Genomic DNA, 21919 nt, shown 5'->3' with positions numbered 1-21919 from the left:
ACCAAAAATGAAATTTTTGCCAAAAACTTATTTTACTTGTATTAAGGCACGTCACTCTTTCATACTAAATTAGTACCTATTATGGATGAGCATCTGTCATCAACTGTCAAAATAATAACGCCACTGTCCCGCACATAGACAATTAACGTTAAGTAGAAATAGAAAAGTAGGTATCTCTAATGAGTGCAACGATAACTTTGTAACCATATGTGAGGAAATGTAAGAGGTTTCCAATAAAAAATGGTTGTGCTCGGTTAAAACGGAAATAGTTTAAATGTTTCATTAGTAATGCAACTGGTGTGTCATTTTAATTGACGTAGCGCCATAACAGTTTACTATGTATTACTGGATTGTTATTTAATATAGGGTGTCCAGATAGAGAGAGATTTAGATTCCCAATGTGATTAAAGAAACGAATACATATACATACATGTTAACCAACACTTATTTTTAAGAAAAGAAGATGCATGCGGATTTATCTTATTTCTTGTAATAATTTATGTAAGCACTCCTCCAATTATTTCCGCATATTCTGAAAATAATGCAAAACTTATGTCTTGCAGTACAGACACCTGCAATAATATGTTACACAGCGAAGGCCGCAAAAATATGTGATGTGACACGCTCTTATGGCTCTACAAATAAGATCGGGTCACTGTAGGCACTAAGTGAAAATCTATTGGTTTGGTGCCTCAATACAACACTCATGAATCTCACGATGCTCTGATGGTCATGACCAGCGATTCATTATAAGTATTGTAACTAATCAACTTTAAATACTTTCGAAACTAAAACACTCCTTCGCGTCTCCCTTATTACACTTCGTTCGAAAATCATTTGAAGTAGAAATCAGAAATCTGCCGCTGGCTGGCCAACCTGTACTTATATAAATGAATATTTTCAGTGTGGAAATAGGAATAAATATTCGCTCTATGACAGAAAGCGCCCATTTAGATGTAACCCTGTATAATAAACCAGTAGTGTCCACTTACACCACTTACATCATATAAGCAGAGACGTGTTACAAGATGTAATAAACCTATTCAAACCGGGAAGCGTCCCTTCTACGTAACATGTCTTGTCCAAACACTCGCTCGCTCATGCTTCCTTATTGACGGTCACTTTCATTGAGATGTGCGGTAAATGACACTTTCAGTTAGCGCTGGTTTGTTACAATGTTAGGCAGGGTTATTCACAACAGGTCTTACCAATAGTTAGATAGGTAATCAAGTACCTCCTAGGTTCTACGTTACTTTTAATTACATTAATTTCTCATGAGCAGACTTCGAATTGGACGGAGCAAAAGACAGGTAATTATGAATTTATTCCATAAAAAATAAAACAAATAATTGATTTATTGACAAAAAAAAACATAATAATAACAGTACCTTCAGATCCACAGCGCAGGCTTCGTCACCATATGACCATACAGATAGCTCATCCACCTCAGGTTTCGTCAAAATAAAATTAATATGAATTAATATTATTATGAATTGTGTCGCTTAACTGCAAATTCGAAAAGTACTTAACTACTTACTGCTGAGGCGCAACGACCCGAAGTGGATCTTGGCCTCCGACGCCAAAGACCGCCATGATATTCTTTACTTACACTTTAACTTATACTTTTATAATTATTAACATATAAAAAATTTAAGGATCTAACTTCAAGGGCAACCTCTGCGTATATGTCAATATGTCAGTAATGGAACTCTAATATATATTAAAATAAATAGATATCTCTAGAACTAGATATATTAAATAAGTATTTGAAGCGATTTACCATTACCTAGCCTCTATCAGAACGAGGTTATACCTATCGCCCTTCATGGCTTCTCGATACCACGAAACGACCCGAAACTAGCACGCAGCGATCCGGCGATACATACGATGAATGCGTAATATGCCTACTAGTACTAGTAAAGCGTTTTCCGACATCATTAGCAAACATCGTAATATTTTTTACAAATTTACACAAAACTTAACAATTTACACCACTTCCTCAATAATCAGTCTATTGATGGGTGAAAACCGCATGAAATTCCTTCAGTAGTTTTTGAGTTTATCGCGAACATACAGATTACAGACAGACGGACGCGGCCGGGGACTATGTTTCATAATGTGATGAAGTGATAGTGATAGATATGTTCATACAACTTCCAAAGTTAAAACTAATAAATTAAATTAAGGCAAAATTACGAAATTAATAAATATTTTGTAACCTTTTAGATCGGGTTTTCCCTAGTTTTTCTAATTTGCAAATATCAGAACTCGTTAATCATTCGAGTAGAGTAGTTATAGCTATTTATGCAACCCCCATTTAACATTATACCTATTTACTTAATGAACCATTCTGACACCGTCGAAACGGCTCATTTAATTTCATTATAACATATCATATGTTGCCAACGCTACACCTAATCGAATTAAGTAATAACTATTCACCAAATCACTTCGTGAAGGTCGCGTCTTAAAATTAAGTAGGTAACAGCAACTCTGAACCATTGTGAACCTTATATGTTCGTATTAAGGTTCATATTTTGTCAAATAATAGTGTGTATAATTCCGTCACCTGTCGAAGTTGAGCATACAAGTGCGTAATGATCTCTGTAACGGTTTATTTACCTACTCTCTTTTGAAATTAGAACTTAAGTTTAAGCAAATAGAGTTGGAGTCCGTCTAAGCTAACTGTGCACCGACTTCAACTGAACAAGTGAGGGAGTGTCCTTATATAACCTTTATAGTATTTTCAAAGGAATTTTATATTAATGGAAATGCCTAGATCCGACTCTAATTTTAAAATGGAAAGATATATTAAGTATTTTTGTGTATAGGCATGTGTAATACCAATGTGTAATAATTGATGTATTATAATTGGTATTAACATTGAAATTTAAATACCACGTATATTTTATACATATACGTATGGTATTAGTGCATCTTATAACAATTGCAATCAATTTAAACAAGAACAGAGAATTATTCATCATTACGTTACGTAATTCCGTTAATTAAAAACGATTAATGTTCTACTACTACATAGGTACTTACCTAGTTATTTCCTTAATATTTAAAAAGTTGACTGCACAAAAAAAAATGTGTACCATAAATAATGGATAATGTTATAGCAAATACCATTACCCAACCGATCACGTAGCGCGATATAACCATATAACTGTAAGCACTGTTAACGTCCGATACCTTATTGTATGTAGAGCACGTTGTTTTACCGTTCTTGTTTGACATACCTACTTACATCAATACAACAGTAACACATGTCCGTTGTTTGAAGCGGACATGCAAAATATTTTAGTTAGGTTAGTATTTCCTAAATGCAACAAAGAATCGTAAACTTACACCTATTACGTTGTCTAATTCTCTTATATATGAATATTAACTTAACTATAACTTACCACATTTTTTAACAGAAACGAATTCTCCTGTAAGGTTTTTTTAGAAATAAGGTTTTTTTATCTGAAGTATTTCAAAACGTCTATCACATCACCGACCTACAATTTCATCATCATCATCATCATCTCAGCCATAAGACGTCCACTGCTAAACATAGGCCTTGCCCTTGATAGGGGGTGAATGCCATAATCGCCACGCTTGGCAGGCGGGTTGGCGATCGCAGTCGAGTACACCGAATTTGAGGGACGCTGCTGCCCGTCCGTGGTCTTGGACGTAGTTTAAGGACATACCCGGGTCCTACAATTTACTTTGTATGAAAATTTTTACAATTCTCTATCTTTGAGAATACAGCTTAAAGCTTTAAAGAAATTACCGTATAGGAAATGACATGATTTTTAGGGTGATGTCCGGACTTTTTTCAGGGTATTCAATTTTACATATGACAACCCTTACGTAGACATACGGTCTTATAAGCAGTTATACGAAGGTTATACGTGTTGGTGTTAGTAGCCATCGTCTTCATGTTTACAGCAGTAGGGCTAATATGTTCGGCTCTTTATCATTTGTCACCATGCCTGTCACGTTCTAACAAATATGTAAGTGCGAAAGTGAGGCATGGCAGGTGATAAAAATGCGGTCATGATACCGCTGCAAGTTGATGAATCAAAACAATCGATAATAAGACAATGCCTAATACTGTTGTCAGGCTGTACGTCATCACAACACTTCGGTTAAGAATTTATGAGCCAATTCTAACTACAATGACAATGCATCAGTTACTTCGTCTATACAATGTTAAATCTGAGATCATTGTTTAAGTATAATTAGAAAATCAACATTGCTGCGCCTATCAATATCAGATGAAATCAGTTCATGGAATGGAATCACATTAAAGTTATTGGTTAAAAAGTAACTTAAGAAAGTGTTTATAACATAAAGAACGATTGTTATGGTTTACGGATCTGTATCTCTATTTGCAATTGGGTTATAAATGTTATATTGTTATTCTTATTTATGAAAATGTTATCTTAGAGTCTTTTAACGTTACGGCGAACATTTTCCACCATTAAGTATTAGGTATTAGAAATAACTCTGACGTGTTGTTTAATCATGTTTTGCAAATCCTAAATTAAACTTCTTTTCTTTTTATTTTTAATAAAAATCACCTCAAACCCCGAAACGTAAGTTTTAACTCATACCACATAACTTTACTTTTAATTAACAGCCAATCAACATGACAACAATAATTTGAAAATAAAAATAATATATTCAATACCTAGTGATCTATCGTGAATAAAAGTTAGAACAGTGATGCAAATCAAAAACAAGTGATACGACAACCGATAATGTGGGAATACCTCAAAGTACTGCGATAAATATTAGTGACGCGATAAACGACAACTCCGACAAAACTGTCAGTGATGCGATAACCGATAAACAATGTGGGAATACCTCGCTGTGCTGCTGCTCGGCTTCTGGCTGGGGGTTGCCATCTTCCTCTACGTTTCATGCTACTGGCTTGAGGAGATTTTGGGTAAGTTCTTAAAAAAATATTTTCTTTTCCCCCAAAACTCTTTCCCTGAAAGGCAACTGATAAAAGTGATAAATATCAAACGATATTGATTTCAATACATATAGATATTAACAGCGTTTCAGCCTTCATAAATCGAATTGCTTTTTTAGGTATTAAAACATTAATTTAGCTGAAGTATTTTATCAGAGGTTTAAAAAGGGCTTCCAGTGATTTGAAAAGGGAATTTGGGGTAACTAAATGTGTTGTTAAATTTTACTTAAAGTATATTCCAAATGCTAAAATGATAGATTTGTTGGCCTAACTCGGGCAATCGAACTGTCATTTCAGTCTTTGGAATTATATTAGGACACATATTGAGACACAGTAGCAATATTGTAGCTAATTAATTAATTGACTGAATTTGTAAATTTTATCCCTCTTGACATTTTCTCTGTTTGCATGTTTTTTTGTAATTTTTCTGACATGTATATATCTTTCTAGTGTGTAAGTGAATTGGTGTAGTACTGTAAGCTTGCACTTTATTAAATAAATAAATATAAATTGAAAGCAAGTGCATCCTACTTAAAACATTTTGGATTTCAATTAGGTCCGAAGGAAATTGCAATATCTGCAAACAAATGGTTAATATTGATTTATCAATCCGCTTTGGGCTAGTTACTGGCATTAAAAAGCGGTCAGTCAAGTACCATCGTCATTCACTAACTATTCGTAAACTTTATTGCGAAGACAAATTCCGACAAGGCTCATAATGACGCGCTGCACACTGCAGGCGTGGCGTTTAAAGGGTTAAGAGTATACTATATTTTAATACCACCATCACTATACCATTAGTGTAATAGTATTAATTAACTGAGTTTAAATATGCCTTGACACATAAATGTCACTCAATTATATAATTTTAACAAGTGAATAAGATAAATTAAAACAGTATACTGACCTTCTTTGTCCCTTGAAAAGTAGTCATAGCGCCGAAAATGGTTAAACCAGTAGGTGCAAGGGTTACAATACAAGTTTATTTTAAAAAAGTTCTTCCGGAAGGTCTTCGAGGTTTTTTCCGATTACCTATCAAATTGTTAAGTGCCAGAGGAGAGTTTTGTTCTGAACTTTCACACAACAAGAGATCAAAGTTTGATATTTCTTCGAGTGCTTTTTTTTAGTCCCGTGCAAACGTAAGATTCTATAATAGATTCACGAGCGTAGCGAGTTTGTCAACTGTCATGTTATGCTTCACTTTCGCACTTGACATACCTACTTGTTAGAACGTGACAGACATGGTGACAGATGATAAAGAGCCGGCCATCTTCACCCTTAAGACGTGTGCGTGTGCGGCTCCAACATTTTAGCGCACGCACACGCGCACGTCACGCACACGCAAGCCGGTGTGCACAGGCCTTTAACCCTTCTGGCCGTCACGTTCTGTCAAATACGAGTGTGCAGACTTATGACGCGATAAAAATGCAATTGTCAACGGTTTTTGACTTTATTTGGGCTAATATAATCCGGGAACAAAGGTGTACTTATAGATACCAGTTATTTACAAAAACTGGATGCTGATAAGCAATAATGTGTTCACAGCTCACATTAATTTTTCAATAAGATTTCAACTCAATAAATTGACGCTTAAACTTAAGTTGACATTTTATTGCAAAATGGATGTGGAATGACTCATTTTTGCTAAACACCATCCATACTCGAGTTAAAAACCGTTGAGGTTTTTACCAAGGTCGGTTCAAATCTTAACGACATGCAATATGTGTTTGCGAAGTGTTTAAGTCTAGTGTTTTTGCTTGAATGTATGATTATGGAAATTTATCGTCGACCTCAGTTGAAAGGTTAACTTCTGGGTGGTGACAATATTTCTTGTGAATAGCGGAAGTATTTGCGAATTACATTTTATTTTGACAATGTTTTAAGGAATATTAATTTAGTCTTATTCTACCCACGGTTATATTTAAAAACAAATTATACTTGCCACATGGCAATTTGTCTCCTCGTTTGCCTCCTATATACCTACCTACCTAATAAAAAAAAGTGTGGAACAAGAATGGACTTAGAATCTAAAATGGGAAAACATTTATAAAACCGTCTCGTATATTTTAAAATAACAAAACATTAGGTATATGTATTTACATGTCCCATTTATGTCATTATTAATCACTTAGAAGGTTAAAAAAATCTTCACGTCTAACAAAAACAAATGGCCCATATAATGAGGCAAAACATCGTTACATTGAGAATTAATCGCATGTAAATAGCACACACGAACGGTAATATGTACAAGTAGTGGCGGTATTTCTGAAAGAGCTACGCATACATTTATTGGTTTACATACTAGTAGCAACAGAAGTTACAACAATTCAAACGGTCCAAAACAATCGAAGAAATCGGTGTATTTTCTGTAAAAACATAATACAAAAATTTGGATCATTTTTAGAGATGCCCCGAATAGTGGTTTCGGCCGAATACCAAATATTGTGTAATTTTTTTCTTTTTATATAGGTGCAACAGATATTCGGTATTCGGAATAGTAGGCAACATTCAGCCGAATACCAAATATTCGGCAAAATGGCCGCATAGGCCGAATACCGAATAGTCGCCGAATATTCGTGGCATCTAGAGATGTAATTTTTTCTAAGAATTTTAATAACTGTAAAGCTTAATATTTGCACATTATGTAGGTATCTTAACAACTATTTTAGGTCACCGCTTACACGCAACACATGTTTATATCTCCATATCTGTACCAATTGATATAATCTCTGCATTCGATGCATATTGATGACTTGTGAAATGGTTTCACTGTTGACATTGGCACGCTGGAGGAAAATTCATTTGAGACCAATTTCCGTCGCCGCTTTTGTAACTTCGGTGTATTAACATCTTTGAGAGAGTAAAATAACAGAAGATTTTTAGAAAATATTAATGAGAAAGTGTAGTCAAGAGAATCATATTCAAATATTCTGATATCAGTCGGCGTATTATAGATGGCTTTATCCACGTTTATCCACGCGATAAAATAACTGTCACTTTTTAACACCGCGGGAGAGAAAGTGCCGGATACTATTTTATCACGCTGTCACGTAGACAAGAACGACCATCATATCCGTGCAGTGTACGTTCGGATTGGCCTGGAATCCTGAAAAGTCATAAGTAGTCATAACAGTCCCATGTGGTATGACTGAACAATATAAATATTTTAATTCACCATGAATTTTACGTGTTATTAACATGGAGCATGGAATTTCATGCATGGTATGTGTGTTTTAGTCATAACATTGGAATGTTTTTCCATTCAGCACGTGTTTTTGTTTTAATTTTATAGAGGTAGTTATGTATAATATGTATATTTTGATTAACTAACTACACTACAGTACCTAGTATTTATTTATATTTAGTTTTTGAATCCTAAAATACGAAAATACTATTTGAGCAACAGACAATATTATATATATAATATTTTTTTTGCGTTTATTAATCATCTAAAATTGTTAAATACCGGTTCAATTTGATCTGAATATACCTACTATTACTATATGTTTAATAAATCTCGCATAGTATAGCTAAAGAATAGAAAATTCTATGTTTACATATCCCACATAGAAATTAGATGTACCTAAGGTTAATGTGGTTAACTCCGTCATACGGGAAAAACGCTTGTTGACGGAATTTCCCGTATGACAGAATTTGCCGCATTGACCTTAATAATTGTAATTAAATAACTGACTTGAGCTACAGAATAATTAATAGTACTGCCGTACAGAAAGGAAACTTCCTACAAAAACGAAGTTTGACCGCGGTTCAGGGTCGAATCATGCTGTCCCTTTCTAATATATGGCACTATCCCTTTTGGCTATTTAGGGTTGTCAAAATTCAAGCCATTATCTGTGGTCGTGCACGCAAAGGGACGTCAAGTTGTGTCAACCCTAATAATTGCTCGGAGCAATGCTGAGCCGAGTTTGGTCGAAGTCAAGAGTTTCGCACCGCTGCTTGAGCTTGAGAGGAAACAAATCTCGGAGACAACTTAGAAATCACAATATATAATAGTTTCCTTGATTTAATGATGACTTCCTTCCTTAGATCTGCCACCAACCCGCGACGCAGCGCCATCGGCCAGCAGTGCTCACGCACAGCTGAAGAGACTGGTCGCTAGAGTGGTCGAAGAGGCTGCGGCGTTGCCAGCTCTCGCGAGATATGCGGCTGAGCCGCAGGCCCCGCATGACACCTATGAAGATCTGCTGGCTACTGCCATTCTTAATAAGGTGAGACCTAAGTCCTAAAAATCGCAAGAAGTCGCTAAGTAACAGTAACTATTACTACATTGCATCGGGTTACTTTGAATTGCGGGGAAACGAACGACGGGAGAAAACGATTTTTTAAAACTTTAACTATAAGCAATTGGTTTTTGAACGCTTTCATCATTTTTATTTATTTATTTTATTAGTCAAATACACAGCATTACAGTAAAACCAAGGCACTGTGAAACTACAAAAAAAATACAATACAAAGAAACTACAACTAAAAACAAATAAAAACCAAAGACAAATTAAACATTAGATTTGGGATTTGGGTTTTGGGATTTTGGATCATGTATTTCTCTTAAGGTAGGTAGCCAATCATATCAAAAATCTTTGCGTTCATTAAATATAAACTCTCTATTTCCAAAAAACCGATGATCAATGTTTCCCCGCGATTCAAAGTAACTCAAGTTTGTGGTAGTTCATAGTTCTAGAAACAAGTGATAAAATTGCGATTAAATATCAATTTTCTATAGGTAAAGTATCCTCCTTGCTCGTAGTTAATTACCGAAAAGCAAATTTTCAAAATACTAGCCTTTTCCTTCAAATATTATTAATAAATATGTTCTTACTGCAACATGCGTTACCGACAGCCATACCATCGCTTTCAACATGTTACCGTTACAGAAAGAAAAGTCACGGTACTTGGTGCCAAAAATTTCAATTATTAAGCTTACTCGCCATTTTCCCATTACTCATTATTTAACCGTTTACCGTTTACCATACATAACAATTGGAAAAACTATTTTGAATTTGGAACTTATGCCACGGAAATATAGTACAAAATTGAATGAGTTTGCCAATGGCTGTTGTGACTGTTATGTATGTAGGTAACGTTAAGATCAAGTGCGCTCTAACGAATAGTTACATGCCTAAAACAGTAATAATGGGCTATTATGACAGATAAATTATTAGTAACAGTACCTACATTGAAGTAAGTATAGGAAAAAGTAAGCATCGTTTCATGTTGAATTTCAAGGAGACAAAGAAAACCGATAGCAGATAATATATTTAATTTATTAGCTAGAATCACGCGAATAGCGTGGGAGCATTTATTTAATGCTTATTAAATGTATATGCTAGCTGGCTTAGGTACCTAATCACTAGGATGTAGATGACAGTCGGATTTTATTCCAATCAGTGTTTTAAAAAAACCGGGCAAGTGCGAGTCGGACTCGCGCACGAAGGGTTCCGTACCATAATGCAAAAAAAAAACAAAAAAAAGCAAAAAAAAAAAACGGTCACCCATCCAAGTACTGACCACTCCCGACGTTGCTTAACTTTGGTCAAAAATCACGTTTGTTGTATGGGAGCCCCATTTAAATCTTTATTTTATTCTGTTTTTAGTATTTGTTGTTATAGCGGCAACAGAAATACATCATATGTGAAAATTTCAACTGTCTAGCTATCACGGTTCGTGAGATACAGCCTGGTGACAGACGGACGGACGGACGGACGAACGGACGGACGGACAGCGAAGTCTTAGTAATAGGGTCCCGTTTTACCCTTTGGGTACGGAACCCTAAAAACCACCTTTCATTTGTCATAAAAAATATGAAAAATACAACTATATAATTATTAAGTAAATGCAGTCACTATATTCCTGAATGTTAGCTGTCCCAATTTCTATAAATAGGTATAAAGTTTAACCAAGCTAACTCTGCGTGACAACGTGTGTTATTAGATTTATTATGAAAATTTTACGGTTAAAATGACACTACCTCTCTTCGTTCTATTCAAGGTGCAAAGTTCGCTTAAACAGATTCTACATTCACATACTTATAACAGTTAAAATACTGACCATAATTTGACCGTGACCAAAAATTCGTAACAGTAATTATTATGAGTTCACTTCACAGTCAAGTTTACTGCATATATTACCAAGATAATATCGCGGTATGAGTCGAAATGTGCTATATTTATGAATTATGATATAAATTGGAAACTGATATACCTATAGTGTTAATGTAAAGATTTGTCTTAAGATAAAGGCTTTACTTACTTTTATGACAATAGAGTAATATCTATAACCATGACAAAAATGTCTACATTATTAGATAATAGGTAATACATTTCTCAAGCGCTGGTGGCCTAGCGGTGAGAGCGTTCGACTTGCAATCTGGAGGTCGCGGGTTCAAACCCCGGCTCGTACCAATGAGTTTTTCGGAACTTAAATACGAAATATCATTTGATATTTATCAGTCGCTTTTCGGTGAAGGAAAACATCGTGAGGAAACCGGACTAATCCCAATAAGGCCTAGTTTACCCTCTGGGTTGGAAGGTCAGATAGCAGTCGCTTTCGTAAAAATTAGTGCCTACGTTAAATCATGGGATTAGTTGTCAAGCGGACCCCAGGCTCTAATGAGCTGTGGCGAAATGCCGGGATGACGCGAGGAAGAAGAGGTAATACATTTCTCCCCTTTCAAATCAAATCAAAAATCATTTGTTTCGAACAAAAGTCCAAGTCCAGTGTGCTAGTAACTGACTGCCGTATTCGAACTTCAAGATATTCACAAGAGACGACACTTACTAGATACGTTATAATTTAGATATCAACTAGTTCTCTTTTGCAGCGCAATTCGGGCAACGGGCAACCAATGTCAATTTTACGTTAGATAGAGTAAGATATCTATTAGATATGAATTGGATCTGTAAGTCATATCCTGTGGAAATCGTTCAAGAGTAGGTAAATCGCGCAAATGTCAAATATGACAGGTTAGATCTTAAACATATCGTTATCGTATCTTGGTGATTTCTAAAATATTTCCAATAGATGTCTATTTCAAAATCCGACTGGGGCCCATACTAAAACTTAAGGGTTAGTACCTACAAATACATTTTTTTTGCATAATGGGTCTTTGCGTCGTGTAGTAGGGCTTTAAAAAAGTTCGCGCCTTTTTCTACTGACAAATTGAGTGTGTTTCACTATATATAAGAATACATTAAAAGGCACACTTATCTCTTAAAGGGATCCCAGGGATTAGGATTGGTAGTACCAGCTGATACTTGTATATATGTATATTATTAAGTTAATTATAACCTTATAATAATCAGAGAAATAAACAATCACAAGGGACATCTAAGGCATTAAGCAACCTCGACGCGGTGAATCCGTAGCAGTGTTGCAACTAAACGTATGTAAATTAAGGGCTGCCAACCTTAGTTCAGGCATACTCAAAGATAAATCATAAGTTATTAGTAACCTCGGTAACGAGCGTTTTTAACATTGTCCGACCCGAAAAACTAGTGGTCCTCAGATGGCCCCTAGGAGAAAGTATGAGGGGCTAGCGCAAAAACTGAAATTCGCAAATTGCGGGGATCTTTCTTTTTTACTCCAATGAAGGCGTAATTAGAGTGACAGAGAAAAATGCCCGCAATTTGCGAACTTCGATTTTCGCGGTTACAGCCCAGACGTTGAGAGTGCCCGGCCTGTAGTATTAAGACCACACTTTTTTGGATTAACTTTTTTTTGCCGTGCAGATTTATTAGATAAAAAAATATATACTCGTACGAGTATATTATGGGTACCATCGGCCATTTAGACATTCACTAGATATGAAATAGTAACGATATGTGACGTTCCACGGCAAAAGGTACTCTATAGCGGTTGGCGCTTACGGTATTATTAACGCCGCTCGAATATTATTGCGGCCATAAGGTACCTTTTGCTGTGGGACGTCACATATCGTTAATATTTCATATCTAGTGAATGTCTAATTCTCATTTCAATCATAGAGAGAGAGACATACTATCTTTGTCTTACACTAGTACTAGCACCCAAAAGAAAAGGATGAGTATAGTTTTCCTGGTTCTTACTGACTGACAAATTGGTTTGACCAACTATAGTATGAGCCCATGAAAGTTGTACCTATTCCACCACGATCGTACGATCTTATTTGCCTCACAATGCACTTAATTCAGCCAACACAACCGTAATTATTCTTTTAATGATACTTTGAGCAATAAAAGTAAAAAATCGCATTTTCCAATATAGGTAGAGATGAGGTAGTCTGTGCGAAAAGAGAAGAGTCGTAGAATATTTGGGACCCAATACATAGGCGTCCGCACGGTGGGGCAAGTTGGGCAACTTGCCCCACCCTGGTCTGTGGTCTGACGAGGAGCTAAAAAATTTAGGAACAATTAAGGCACGTAACCATACTTCTGCCCCACCCTTAAAAAAATGCTGGGTACGCCTATGACCCAATACATTTCACGATCAGACTCTCAGCGTCTTGATTGCCGATAAATTATGCATTTCTTCGATCTTTGCAGAAATAAATCGATCAATCTGCTGGTGATAGTAGCGACTTTATCTGTAGCATAAATACTCGCTGATAACCAAATGAGACTAACTTGAAGGCCGAACAAGATAGACATGCTAAAAGTAGATAGTTACTGGCTGAAAGTATTGCTACTCTGACACTTAATTTTTTAACCAGGGTTTTATAGATCAAACTATAGGTAGGGACACACTTTTAACCCAACAGGCACTTAATTTTTCTTGGGACTAAAATTTCAAAGGATACCTTGCCTGTGCTAACTTGGAGCACAAACACTAAAGTGATGTCCGTGCAGTGGCGCCCTCATTGGGGGAAATGTGTTTTCTAATAAACCAATTAATTCTGTATAAATCAGTAGGTATAATATATTTATATTGTTGTCCTAATAATTTCCCAACTTCTATTTTGCTTTATCAACTAAACTGCTAATGGTGGGCGGTGGCCACATTGTTCAGTCACCGCACTAGGCTACGCCTGTATCGCGGGAGACCAAATACATCTGGATCTGTGGATGATGGTGGGAATGTACCTACACATTTATTTACACCTTGAGATCGCGCAGTAAAATTATAGGCAAAGCATCCGTCGGCTATCAATCTGTTCATTAGTGGAAACCGGAACAGCATCCGTTCGGAAATTTCTATGATGTTCTATCGCAATTAAAGTCTTGTTTAGCTGAGTTTTAAGAACCACAATCAGTGTCTTTGAGTCTCTTTCACTGACCTTATTTTTATAAGGTATACCTACCGTTAACCGGGGTGAATAGGGACGGCGGGGTGAATAGGGCTAAAACCAGGAATGACAATGCAGTTTCCCTATTTACCTCAGTTGACGGTATCCTTTTTCTTAGTTAGTTCCTGGTAGGTGGCGCTGCCAAAGTCTAGTGGATTCCTAAATCGCGTGAACGAAATTTTTCTATGATACTTAAATGTTTTATAATTTTTTACGGAATGAATTTGTATTTTTTTGTCGTTTCTTCATCATGTTTCATGTTCTGTTTAAACACCTGTTATAAAAATATGCTTGGTTTCAATACTTAAAACGTGAAGGATCTGTAATAATATTTATTGCATTTTTATACGCACATGGATTAAACTGGATCACGTTTAGAGCGCAAGAACCTTGGACAATGAATTTAATTAAACTTATCAATTTTGCACGCATTAAAAAGGAAAAAGAAGATTAAGACTTAAGTATTTAAATGATAAATAACCAATACACTTTTAAAGAATCAAAAGGCAATAAAATAGATGAATGTCCCATAATCTTGCTGTGAAAGTAGGTATTAACGAAATGAAATAGGTAAAATGAAGAAAACATATTATCTTTTAAATTGAAGAAATTAAAAAGTGGCAACATCGTAGTGTCGGACTGTTTTCTTAGATTGAATTTGAAAGGGACGACACTACGATGTTGCAATTTTTTAATTTCTACAATTTCTTGTCGGTCTATACTATACGTAATAGAAGTAGAAACGACGATAGTAGCAGGTAGTGGAAACAAAATAGCTAGTATTTAGTTTATGATTACGATTAAAAATTATGATTACGATTAACAACCTAAAAATATTTAAATTTTAAGACACAATACTTTTAAAAACATCCGGGGAAGAGGCCTTCAATTTAAATAGATAAAGAAAGATCCGTATACCGTTCAATCTATAAGACAAATGTGATTTTCGATAACTATCACAAGTCCTGCTGACTATCTGCGATAAAGCGCAGATAACGCTGGACTTTCAGCGCGATAGGTACAAACAAATCGGTGTTTATGAAGACATGGTAAGTATTAATGCATAATTATGGCACTGAAAATTTAATTGTGCCGCGGACGCCATTTTATCGCAACGCATTCGCGCCGCTACGTTTTTTTTTTAATTTGCCGGCAAGTGTTTCAAGTGCGTGCGTTTTGAGTGAGGTTATTTTATAGTGACGTTTTTGCGCGAAGTGATATTAGAATCTCAATATGGAGTTGTCTCTTTCGTTATTAATGTATGGGTCGATTGTTTTGTTATATGTTATAGCGTATGTTCTTTCCGTAAGTGAAATTTTTAATTTATTTTCAATTTGTTAACACATAAATTTCTGTGTCAGAAGTTTAGCTCTTATGTTACAGTCCTTATAATGTTTTTCGCCAGTTTGGTGTCTATATTTTATGCATAGTGTTATTCATAAATTAGTGTAACGAGAGAATAAATATAACGAGATAGCTGTAGGTAAGTTAACTGTTGTCCTCGTCATATTGACATTTTGTGCTTGTTCAGAATGAGACAAAATTTTATAGATGTTTGCTAAGTTTTTTGAATAAGAGGATCAACTTTATTGCCCATTTAAGTAGTGGAGTTCACAAATGGCGGAATTATTGAGAGCTTTCTCTACCAGTTAACTAGAGCTGGATAGTCAACGTTCCTACTTCAGTTCCTTTAATTATCTTATTTAGTTTCCCTGGTCTATCCATACTTTAACCTTCTAAGACCATACGCATTCCTTTTTTAAATTTTAGTTTCTCAATAAAATTTCAAAATAGATTGTGGAATATGTAAAAATTTGTACGCAGGGTCTTAAGAGGGAAGCTACTGACAAAAGTAACTTTTTTCATAAAATTTCCATTTAGGGAGAAAACGTTTATTTCCACTAACTAAATTTTACCATATTATCACTTTGATTTTGATGTCGATCGCTTCAGCATAATATGTTCTCTAGGTTTATAGGTATTGCTTTTTTTGAAATACAAATATTTTTTTGTATTGCAAATTTTGAAAAAAGGAAAATCCATGGAAAACCTATAATCCTAGATAATAATCCTAGTTTATTATTATAGAAAAAGTCACGAAGTATGGAAAAACGTTTCCTCTTTTTGTATGAACGATCACGTGCTGTACTTCCCTCTTAAGGAGTTATCCACTTACATGCTTTTGGCATCTGTAGTTGCCAGGTGTCACCCTTATTTCATCACTTATTATCCTTATTTTGTCACTGAAAAATATCAATCATGTGAGTGGATATATTACAAGTGACCTCTTCAATCGTAAACCGCTGAACTGGTTTAATTGAAAACGACATACGGTAGTGTGTATACCGAAAATCATCATTCAAGTGGTTGAAAAGGGGGGAGGAATTTACTACGGAAGTGGGTGGGGTGTGGATTATGGTGGGTAATACGTAAATTAAGTACCAACTTCCATAAGTTACTTAATTTTCGTGACGTAATATTTAGTTAAAGATTTTATGGTAACTACTTATTTTCGACAAAATTGTTTCCATCCGGATTAGCTGTCATGCGTCATCGCTTAGCGATATTAAATAATATGCTAGGCTTATGACTGCTTGTATGACCGATAAGTTAATAGGATGCAAAAACTAAGGCAAAATAGTAGGTATGCATATACAAAACCCGGATATTCCCAGGAAATTTTAATGTCTTAGTAGATCCCTCAAGCTGTAGGTAAATACAATTATTTACTGTTTCTTTTATAAAGAATATTTTTCCGGTTAAAAAACAATAAAAGTTTAATAAAATAATAACAAAGCCAGATGTTCATAAAAGCGTGAAGTAAATATAATTATGGTAACTTTTTCCTAAACATGTTAACATCAAACTCAATATTAACCTTAATATACGAGAATGAAAGTTAATGTTAAAAAAATTACGCTAAATCCATAAGAAAAGAGAATAACAAAAGGTGGTCTGGTACCTAATATACTTACCTACTATACTCTTTGGGGCCTGGCCAAGATGACAATAGTTGATAGAAAACGCCAATCGATTTTTTTGGCATTTCTCGATATGTATGAATGTTAGCTTATCTAGCCCCCAAGGTGTCTGAATACATATTGAGATCTATAGCCTTACCACGACTGCCTTACCAATGTCAAACTAACATAATTATGTATTCGCCAACGTCTCGCCCTAATATGCGAGTACGAGTGAGATGATGAGATGCATAGAAAGTTACGTACACGCTATCTAATATGTCAATGTCAAACTGGTGGTAGCCGTACTTGATTTTTAATAGAAACAATGGCAATAAAGATAAGTAATATGACGTTTATCACACTATGCAATTACACTTTTATAAAAGATCAAAGTACATAAAAAGCCATTGACGTATGTTATTACGTCAGAGCAGTGTTTTTCTACCTTTTATGTGAGTTCTACGATACCTTGCATGGAAAAAACATCGCGAATGGGACATTGACATGAACATGTTTTTCGTTAAACTCAGCTATTTATAACCTGTGTATTGTTTTTTCTGTTTACTCTTTTTTTAATCATGTGGCTTCTTTTTTAATCGACCAGGAGTTAAAACAATGCTTCAGAAAAATAAATAGTTTGTTTATTATAAAACCAAGATTACCTATTTCTGAGCGCTTTATGATTGCGATAATTAATCTAGAGTTTAAAATCTTTAATCTTCTTTAAAGATCTTTAATCTTCTTAAAAGAAATCCATAATAATGCATCTGGTTCTAAACAATCTATTGACATAATGCCAAATGTAAATATAAGCTTACCTACTGCAATATTTGTTTAATTATGAATGTCTATGGCCTATCATTTACTAATCCTCAAATAGTTGAGTAATATTTGATAGCGAGCTTGCAACCGATGTGCAGTCATGATTTGTGTAATGACCATTATGAAATCATTAGAAAAACCTTCACGGCACCTGTGGAGGTATTTCATAGTTCAACCCTTTCACCGGCATGACATAATTCTTAATAATAATGCATAATATGTGTCCTTTTGACTTTAAAGAGGATTTGTGTCTTGTTACTAATATTAAAATGACAGTTTTTTGTGACAAACAGTTAATTAGCATCATGGTTATTTACAAAAAAATCGATTGCGAAAATGGTCGTTAAATGAGGTAGGTAGATCTTTTACTATAATTATGAGTACATACCTACTTACTTATTTTTAATAGATGTTCATTTTAATAACGAAAAATACGTGGCTGTGTAAAATTACTACATAATAGGTATTTGCTTAGAGTAGTTCCAAGCTAACTCTCCAGTGTCTTTGATAGCACAGACTGTGAAAATGTTATTTTATACGTCATAATTTTATACACATTTGACTTCTACGCTCTGTGCTATCAAATTCGCTGCAGAGTTAGCTTGGTCTAACTCCATTAACCTAATCTGCTGAAGATATACAGTGGAATCCGTTTATTATGACTCCGCTTATACTAACCAACCGCTTACTATGACGTAATTACTGTGTGAAGTTTGGTTTTTTGGACAAAGTCGGATATAATGACTTCGCTTATAGTGACAAATCGCTTACTATGACCTATAAATCCTATTTTTATAAAATTATGTCCGGTTATACTGACACATTTGCTGGTTTTCGTGGCCACCGCCACGTCTCTGTCTGTGAGGACGATTGGTGCGTGCGCTGTTTTAGTTTTGATTCTCAATGACAAGTTGATAATTAGTACAAGGTTAGTAAAATTCATCTCTGACAGAGGAGTTTGAGATTAATTTGGAAAAAATAATTAAAAATAAGAAGTTAATCGACTATGCTTTATATGACATCCGCTTAGTATGACGGATTTGTCACTTCATTTCGATGTCATTATAAACGGATTCCACTGTAGCTCAAAACTTATGATCATGAAACGTACCTGCTATGAGCTAAGTATATCAGTGTGTCAAAATAAAATTTTCGATTCCCATACAAATATATGAGAAGTTGCCGTAATATTTCCATGAGAAAATTTCCCAACTTTGGTAATTTTCCTGCGGCACATCAGAAGTGTCAACCCTATCCCTAACGGGTTACCTACACGTGACAATGCGTTTAATGCAGTGCACAACCGGTGTCCATCGCGGCCGCTTCAGTGTCGTAATCCTGTGGATTAAGTGCTATAATCCTGTGGCAATGTACAACTTCTTCAGCGGGGTCAGCTTTCCTGAAGGATATGACGTTAAGGTTTTGAGTTGGTTTTTTGAACGGTTGCTAGAAATAATTATGTAGTGTTTGTATTTTGAGAGACATACGAACCCACTGTAAAAAGCCGCTCTTATACAATCGAAGTTACGCTCAAATTAAAAAGCAACATGCTTACACGTAACTTACATGTAACTTGGCATGAACATAACGTAACATATACTATGGCTGGTACTATTTGACGTTGCTAATTAAAAGCTTATCAAATTATTATAAGTTAAAAAAAAACCGGGCAAGCGCGAGTCGGGCTCGCGCACGAAGGGTTCCGTACCATAATGCAAAAAAAAAAACCAAAAAAAAGGCAAAAAAAAAAACGGTCACCCATCCAAGTACTGACCATCACTCCCGACGTTGCTTAACTTTGGTCAAAAATCACGTTTGTTGTATGGGAGCCCCATTTAAATCTTTATTTTATTCTGTTTTTAGTATTTGTTGTTATAGCGGCAACAGAAATACATCATCTGTGAAAATGTCAACTGTCTAGCTATCACGGTTCGTGAGATACAGCCTGGTGACGGACGGACAGCGAAGTCTTAGTAATAGGGTCCCGTTTTACCCTTTGGGTACGGAACCCTAAAAAGAGAGAAGTTTCGTAGGTAGGTACGTAAAACCTCTAACCATCAATGAAAACGTGTCATCCAGCAGATTGTACTCGTACATGTGTCGTTTTTAACCAATAGGGTACCTACTTATTTTCGGTTGTCATTAAGGCGTAATTTTCAAAAAGCTTCAATATAAAACCAACCTTATCGACAACCGACGATGTGATACCTTCTAGTTGAAAACGTCACAATTCACATTAATGTTCAAAGGGCATTTGTAGGTACAACATTCCTTGACAATCTTCCCAGTGCTGTTAACTTGTAATTAGACATCTATAAATCTTAATTAACTGCATATAATTGATCTGAATAACCTTTGATATCAAACTACGTTTTCATCCTTTATTATTCATTATAGCCCTTTGTACTTCAACTTAAGTATAATTGTATCGCAACAATAGTAGAGTACAGTAATACTGTACTACAAGTGTTGTGTTGTAGTGCGTGAGTAGTTGTTTTCCATCGTAGTTTCTCGGAAACGTTCGTATTTGTCATGTTAGTTGAGTCGACCTTAGTACCTTTAGTTCCGAGACTGATTCAAAATAGCAAGACACGTACGTATGCATACGTTTCCGTAAAAATACAACTACATAATATCTATATCGAGTGTCTCCATAACACCTACGACCCGTGGGCAAAATCCATGTTTTAGGCTTCCCTTTCACTGAAGCATAAAGTTTACAAACTCCATTATAACAACAGAGAAAGTCAAAAGAAAATCACTAACACCATAATAAAACAAAGTTCCCCGCCGCGTCTGTCTGTGTTTTTGTATGTTCGTGGTAAACCCAAAAACTAGTGAACGGATTTTCATGCGATTTTCACCTATCAATAGTAAAGGTATTGTGGAAGGGTTAGGTATTGGTAGGAAGGTTTAGGATATAATTTGTTAAGGTTTTGTGTAACCCGTGCTAAGCCAGGGCGGGTTGCTAGTAAAAATAATATTGCAACTAAAACCTTTTGCCTCCAGGTGATCGAGCGCTACCAGACGGAAGGATCCGGAGGCCGAAGCAGCGGGATCCACTCAGCCAGCGCCAGCCCATCACCTTCAGACCGATCTTCGCCAAGATCTCTTAACACCAGGCATACAAGGGATATTAATAGCCCTCCGGTGAGTACCTTCATAAAATACAAAGGTAGACTACCTATTGACTAGGTCTATAACTGTACTGAGCTTGACAAGGAAGCCCTTATACTCTCTAAATTATAACAAGGGGCCAAGCCAAGAAGCCAATCGTTTGCGCTACAACGACGAAACACTTTTTGTATCTCTATTACTCATACAAATTAGTGCGATAGAGACAGATAGCGTTTTGTTGCCGTGACGCAAACGATTGGCATTTTGACTAGGCACCCGCTCTGTAGATTGACAAATGGTTGCACTGATATGCCGAAAGTTTCCGAAAATGCTAAATAGGAATACTCGTAGGGAATAAAAAAAATCTATTCCCAAAAGTAATTACTTATTATTACCTATTTTCCTGAAATTTCAGAATACTCTCCAACTTTTTAGAAAATTTCCGCATCTATAAACACGTGTTCTTGAGAGTAAATTTTAAATTACTTCTACTCTGTATAGTAAAAATAACCTTCAACTCCCAGCTACTTAATAGTTAATGAAACCAAAAAACTTCTAAGAAAGCGTAACGACCTAATATTTTGTCACCCTCGCCCGTATGACACATATTCATGTTAGTATGTGCAGACAGTGGCGTAGCTAGCATGGGTGGCATCCGGTGCGGAAATTGTGGGTGTCACCCCAAAATTAAATTAAAATTGTAAAATATGTTTAAAAAGAGTAATTGTAATTTATGTTAAATAGCTGAGGATTTACTCCATCGCTTTC

General features: G+C 35.5%; 1 protein-coding gene and 1 long non-coding RNA gene across 4 annotated transcripts in view; both read left to right on the top strand.

Annotated features, from left to right (window-relative positions):
- The window catches only part of LOC134679822 (uncharacterized), a 268010-nt gene that overhangs the window by 104955 nt on the left and 141136 nt on the right, over positions 1–21919 (top strand). The gene's annotated exons all lie outside the window — the stretch shown is intronic.
- Positions 1–21919, top strand: part of LOC134679804 (uncharacterized) — a 97030-nt gene that overhangs the window by 66432 nt on the left and 8679 nt on the right. For 2 of the 3 annotated variants that reach the window (XM_063538697.1, XM_063538696.1), the window contains exons 2-4: positions 4634–4942; positions 9020–9201; positions 21044–21184. In XM_063538697.1, the coding sequence (XP_063394767.1) occupies positions 4849–4942; positions 9020–9201; positions 21044–21184 (417 nt within the window). In that variant the 5' untranslated portion in view covers positions 4634–4848. The remainder of the gene's footprint in view (positions 1–4633; positions 4943–9019; positions 9202–21043; positions 21185–21919) is intronic. The other variant, XM_063538698.1, reaches the window with a different exon arrangement.

Source organism: Cydia fagiglandana, chromosome 3 (assembly GCF_963556715.1).
Source record: "Cydia fagiglandana chromosome 3, ilCydFagi1.1, whole genome shotgun sequence".
Lineage (NCBI taxonomy): Eukaryota > Metazoa > Arthropoda > Insecta > Lepidoptera > Tortricidae > Cydia > Cydia fagiglandana.
The sequence above is the reverse complement of the archived record's forward strand: the minus strand, read 5'-3'. Positions and strand labels throughout refer to the sequence as shown.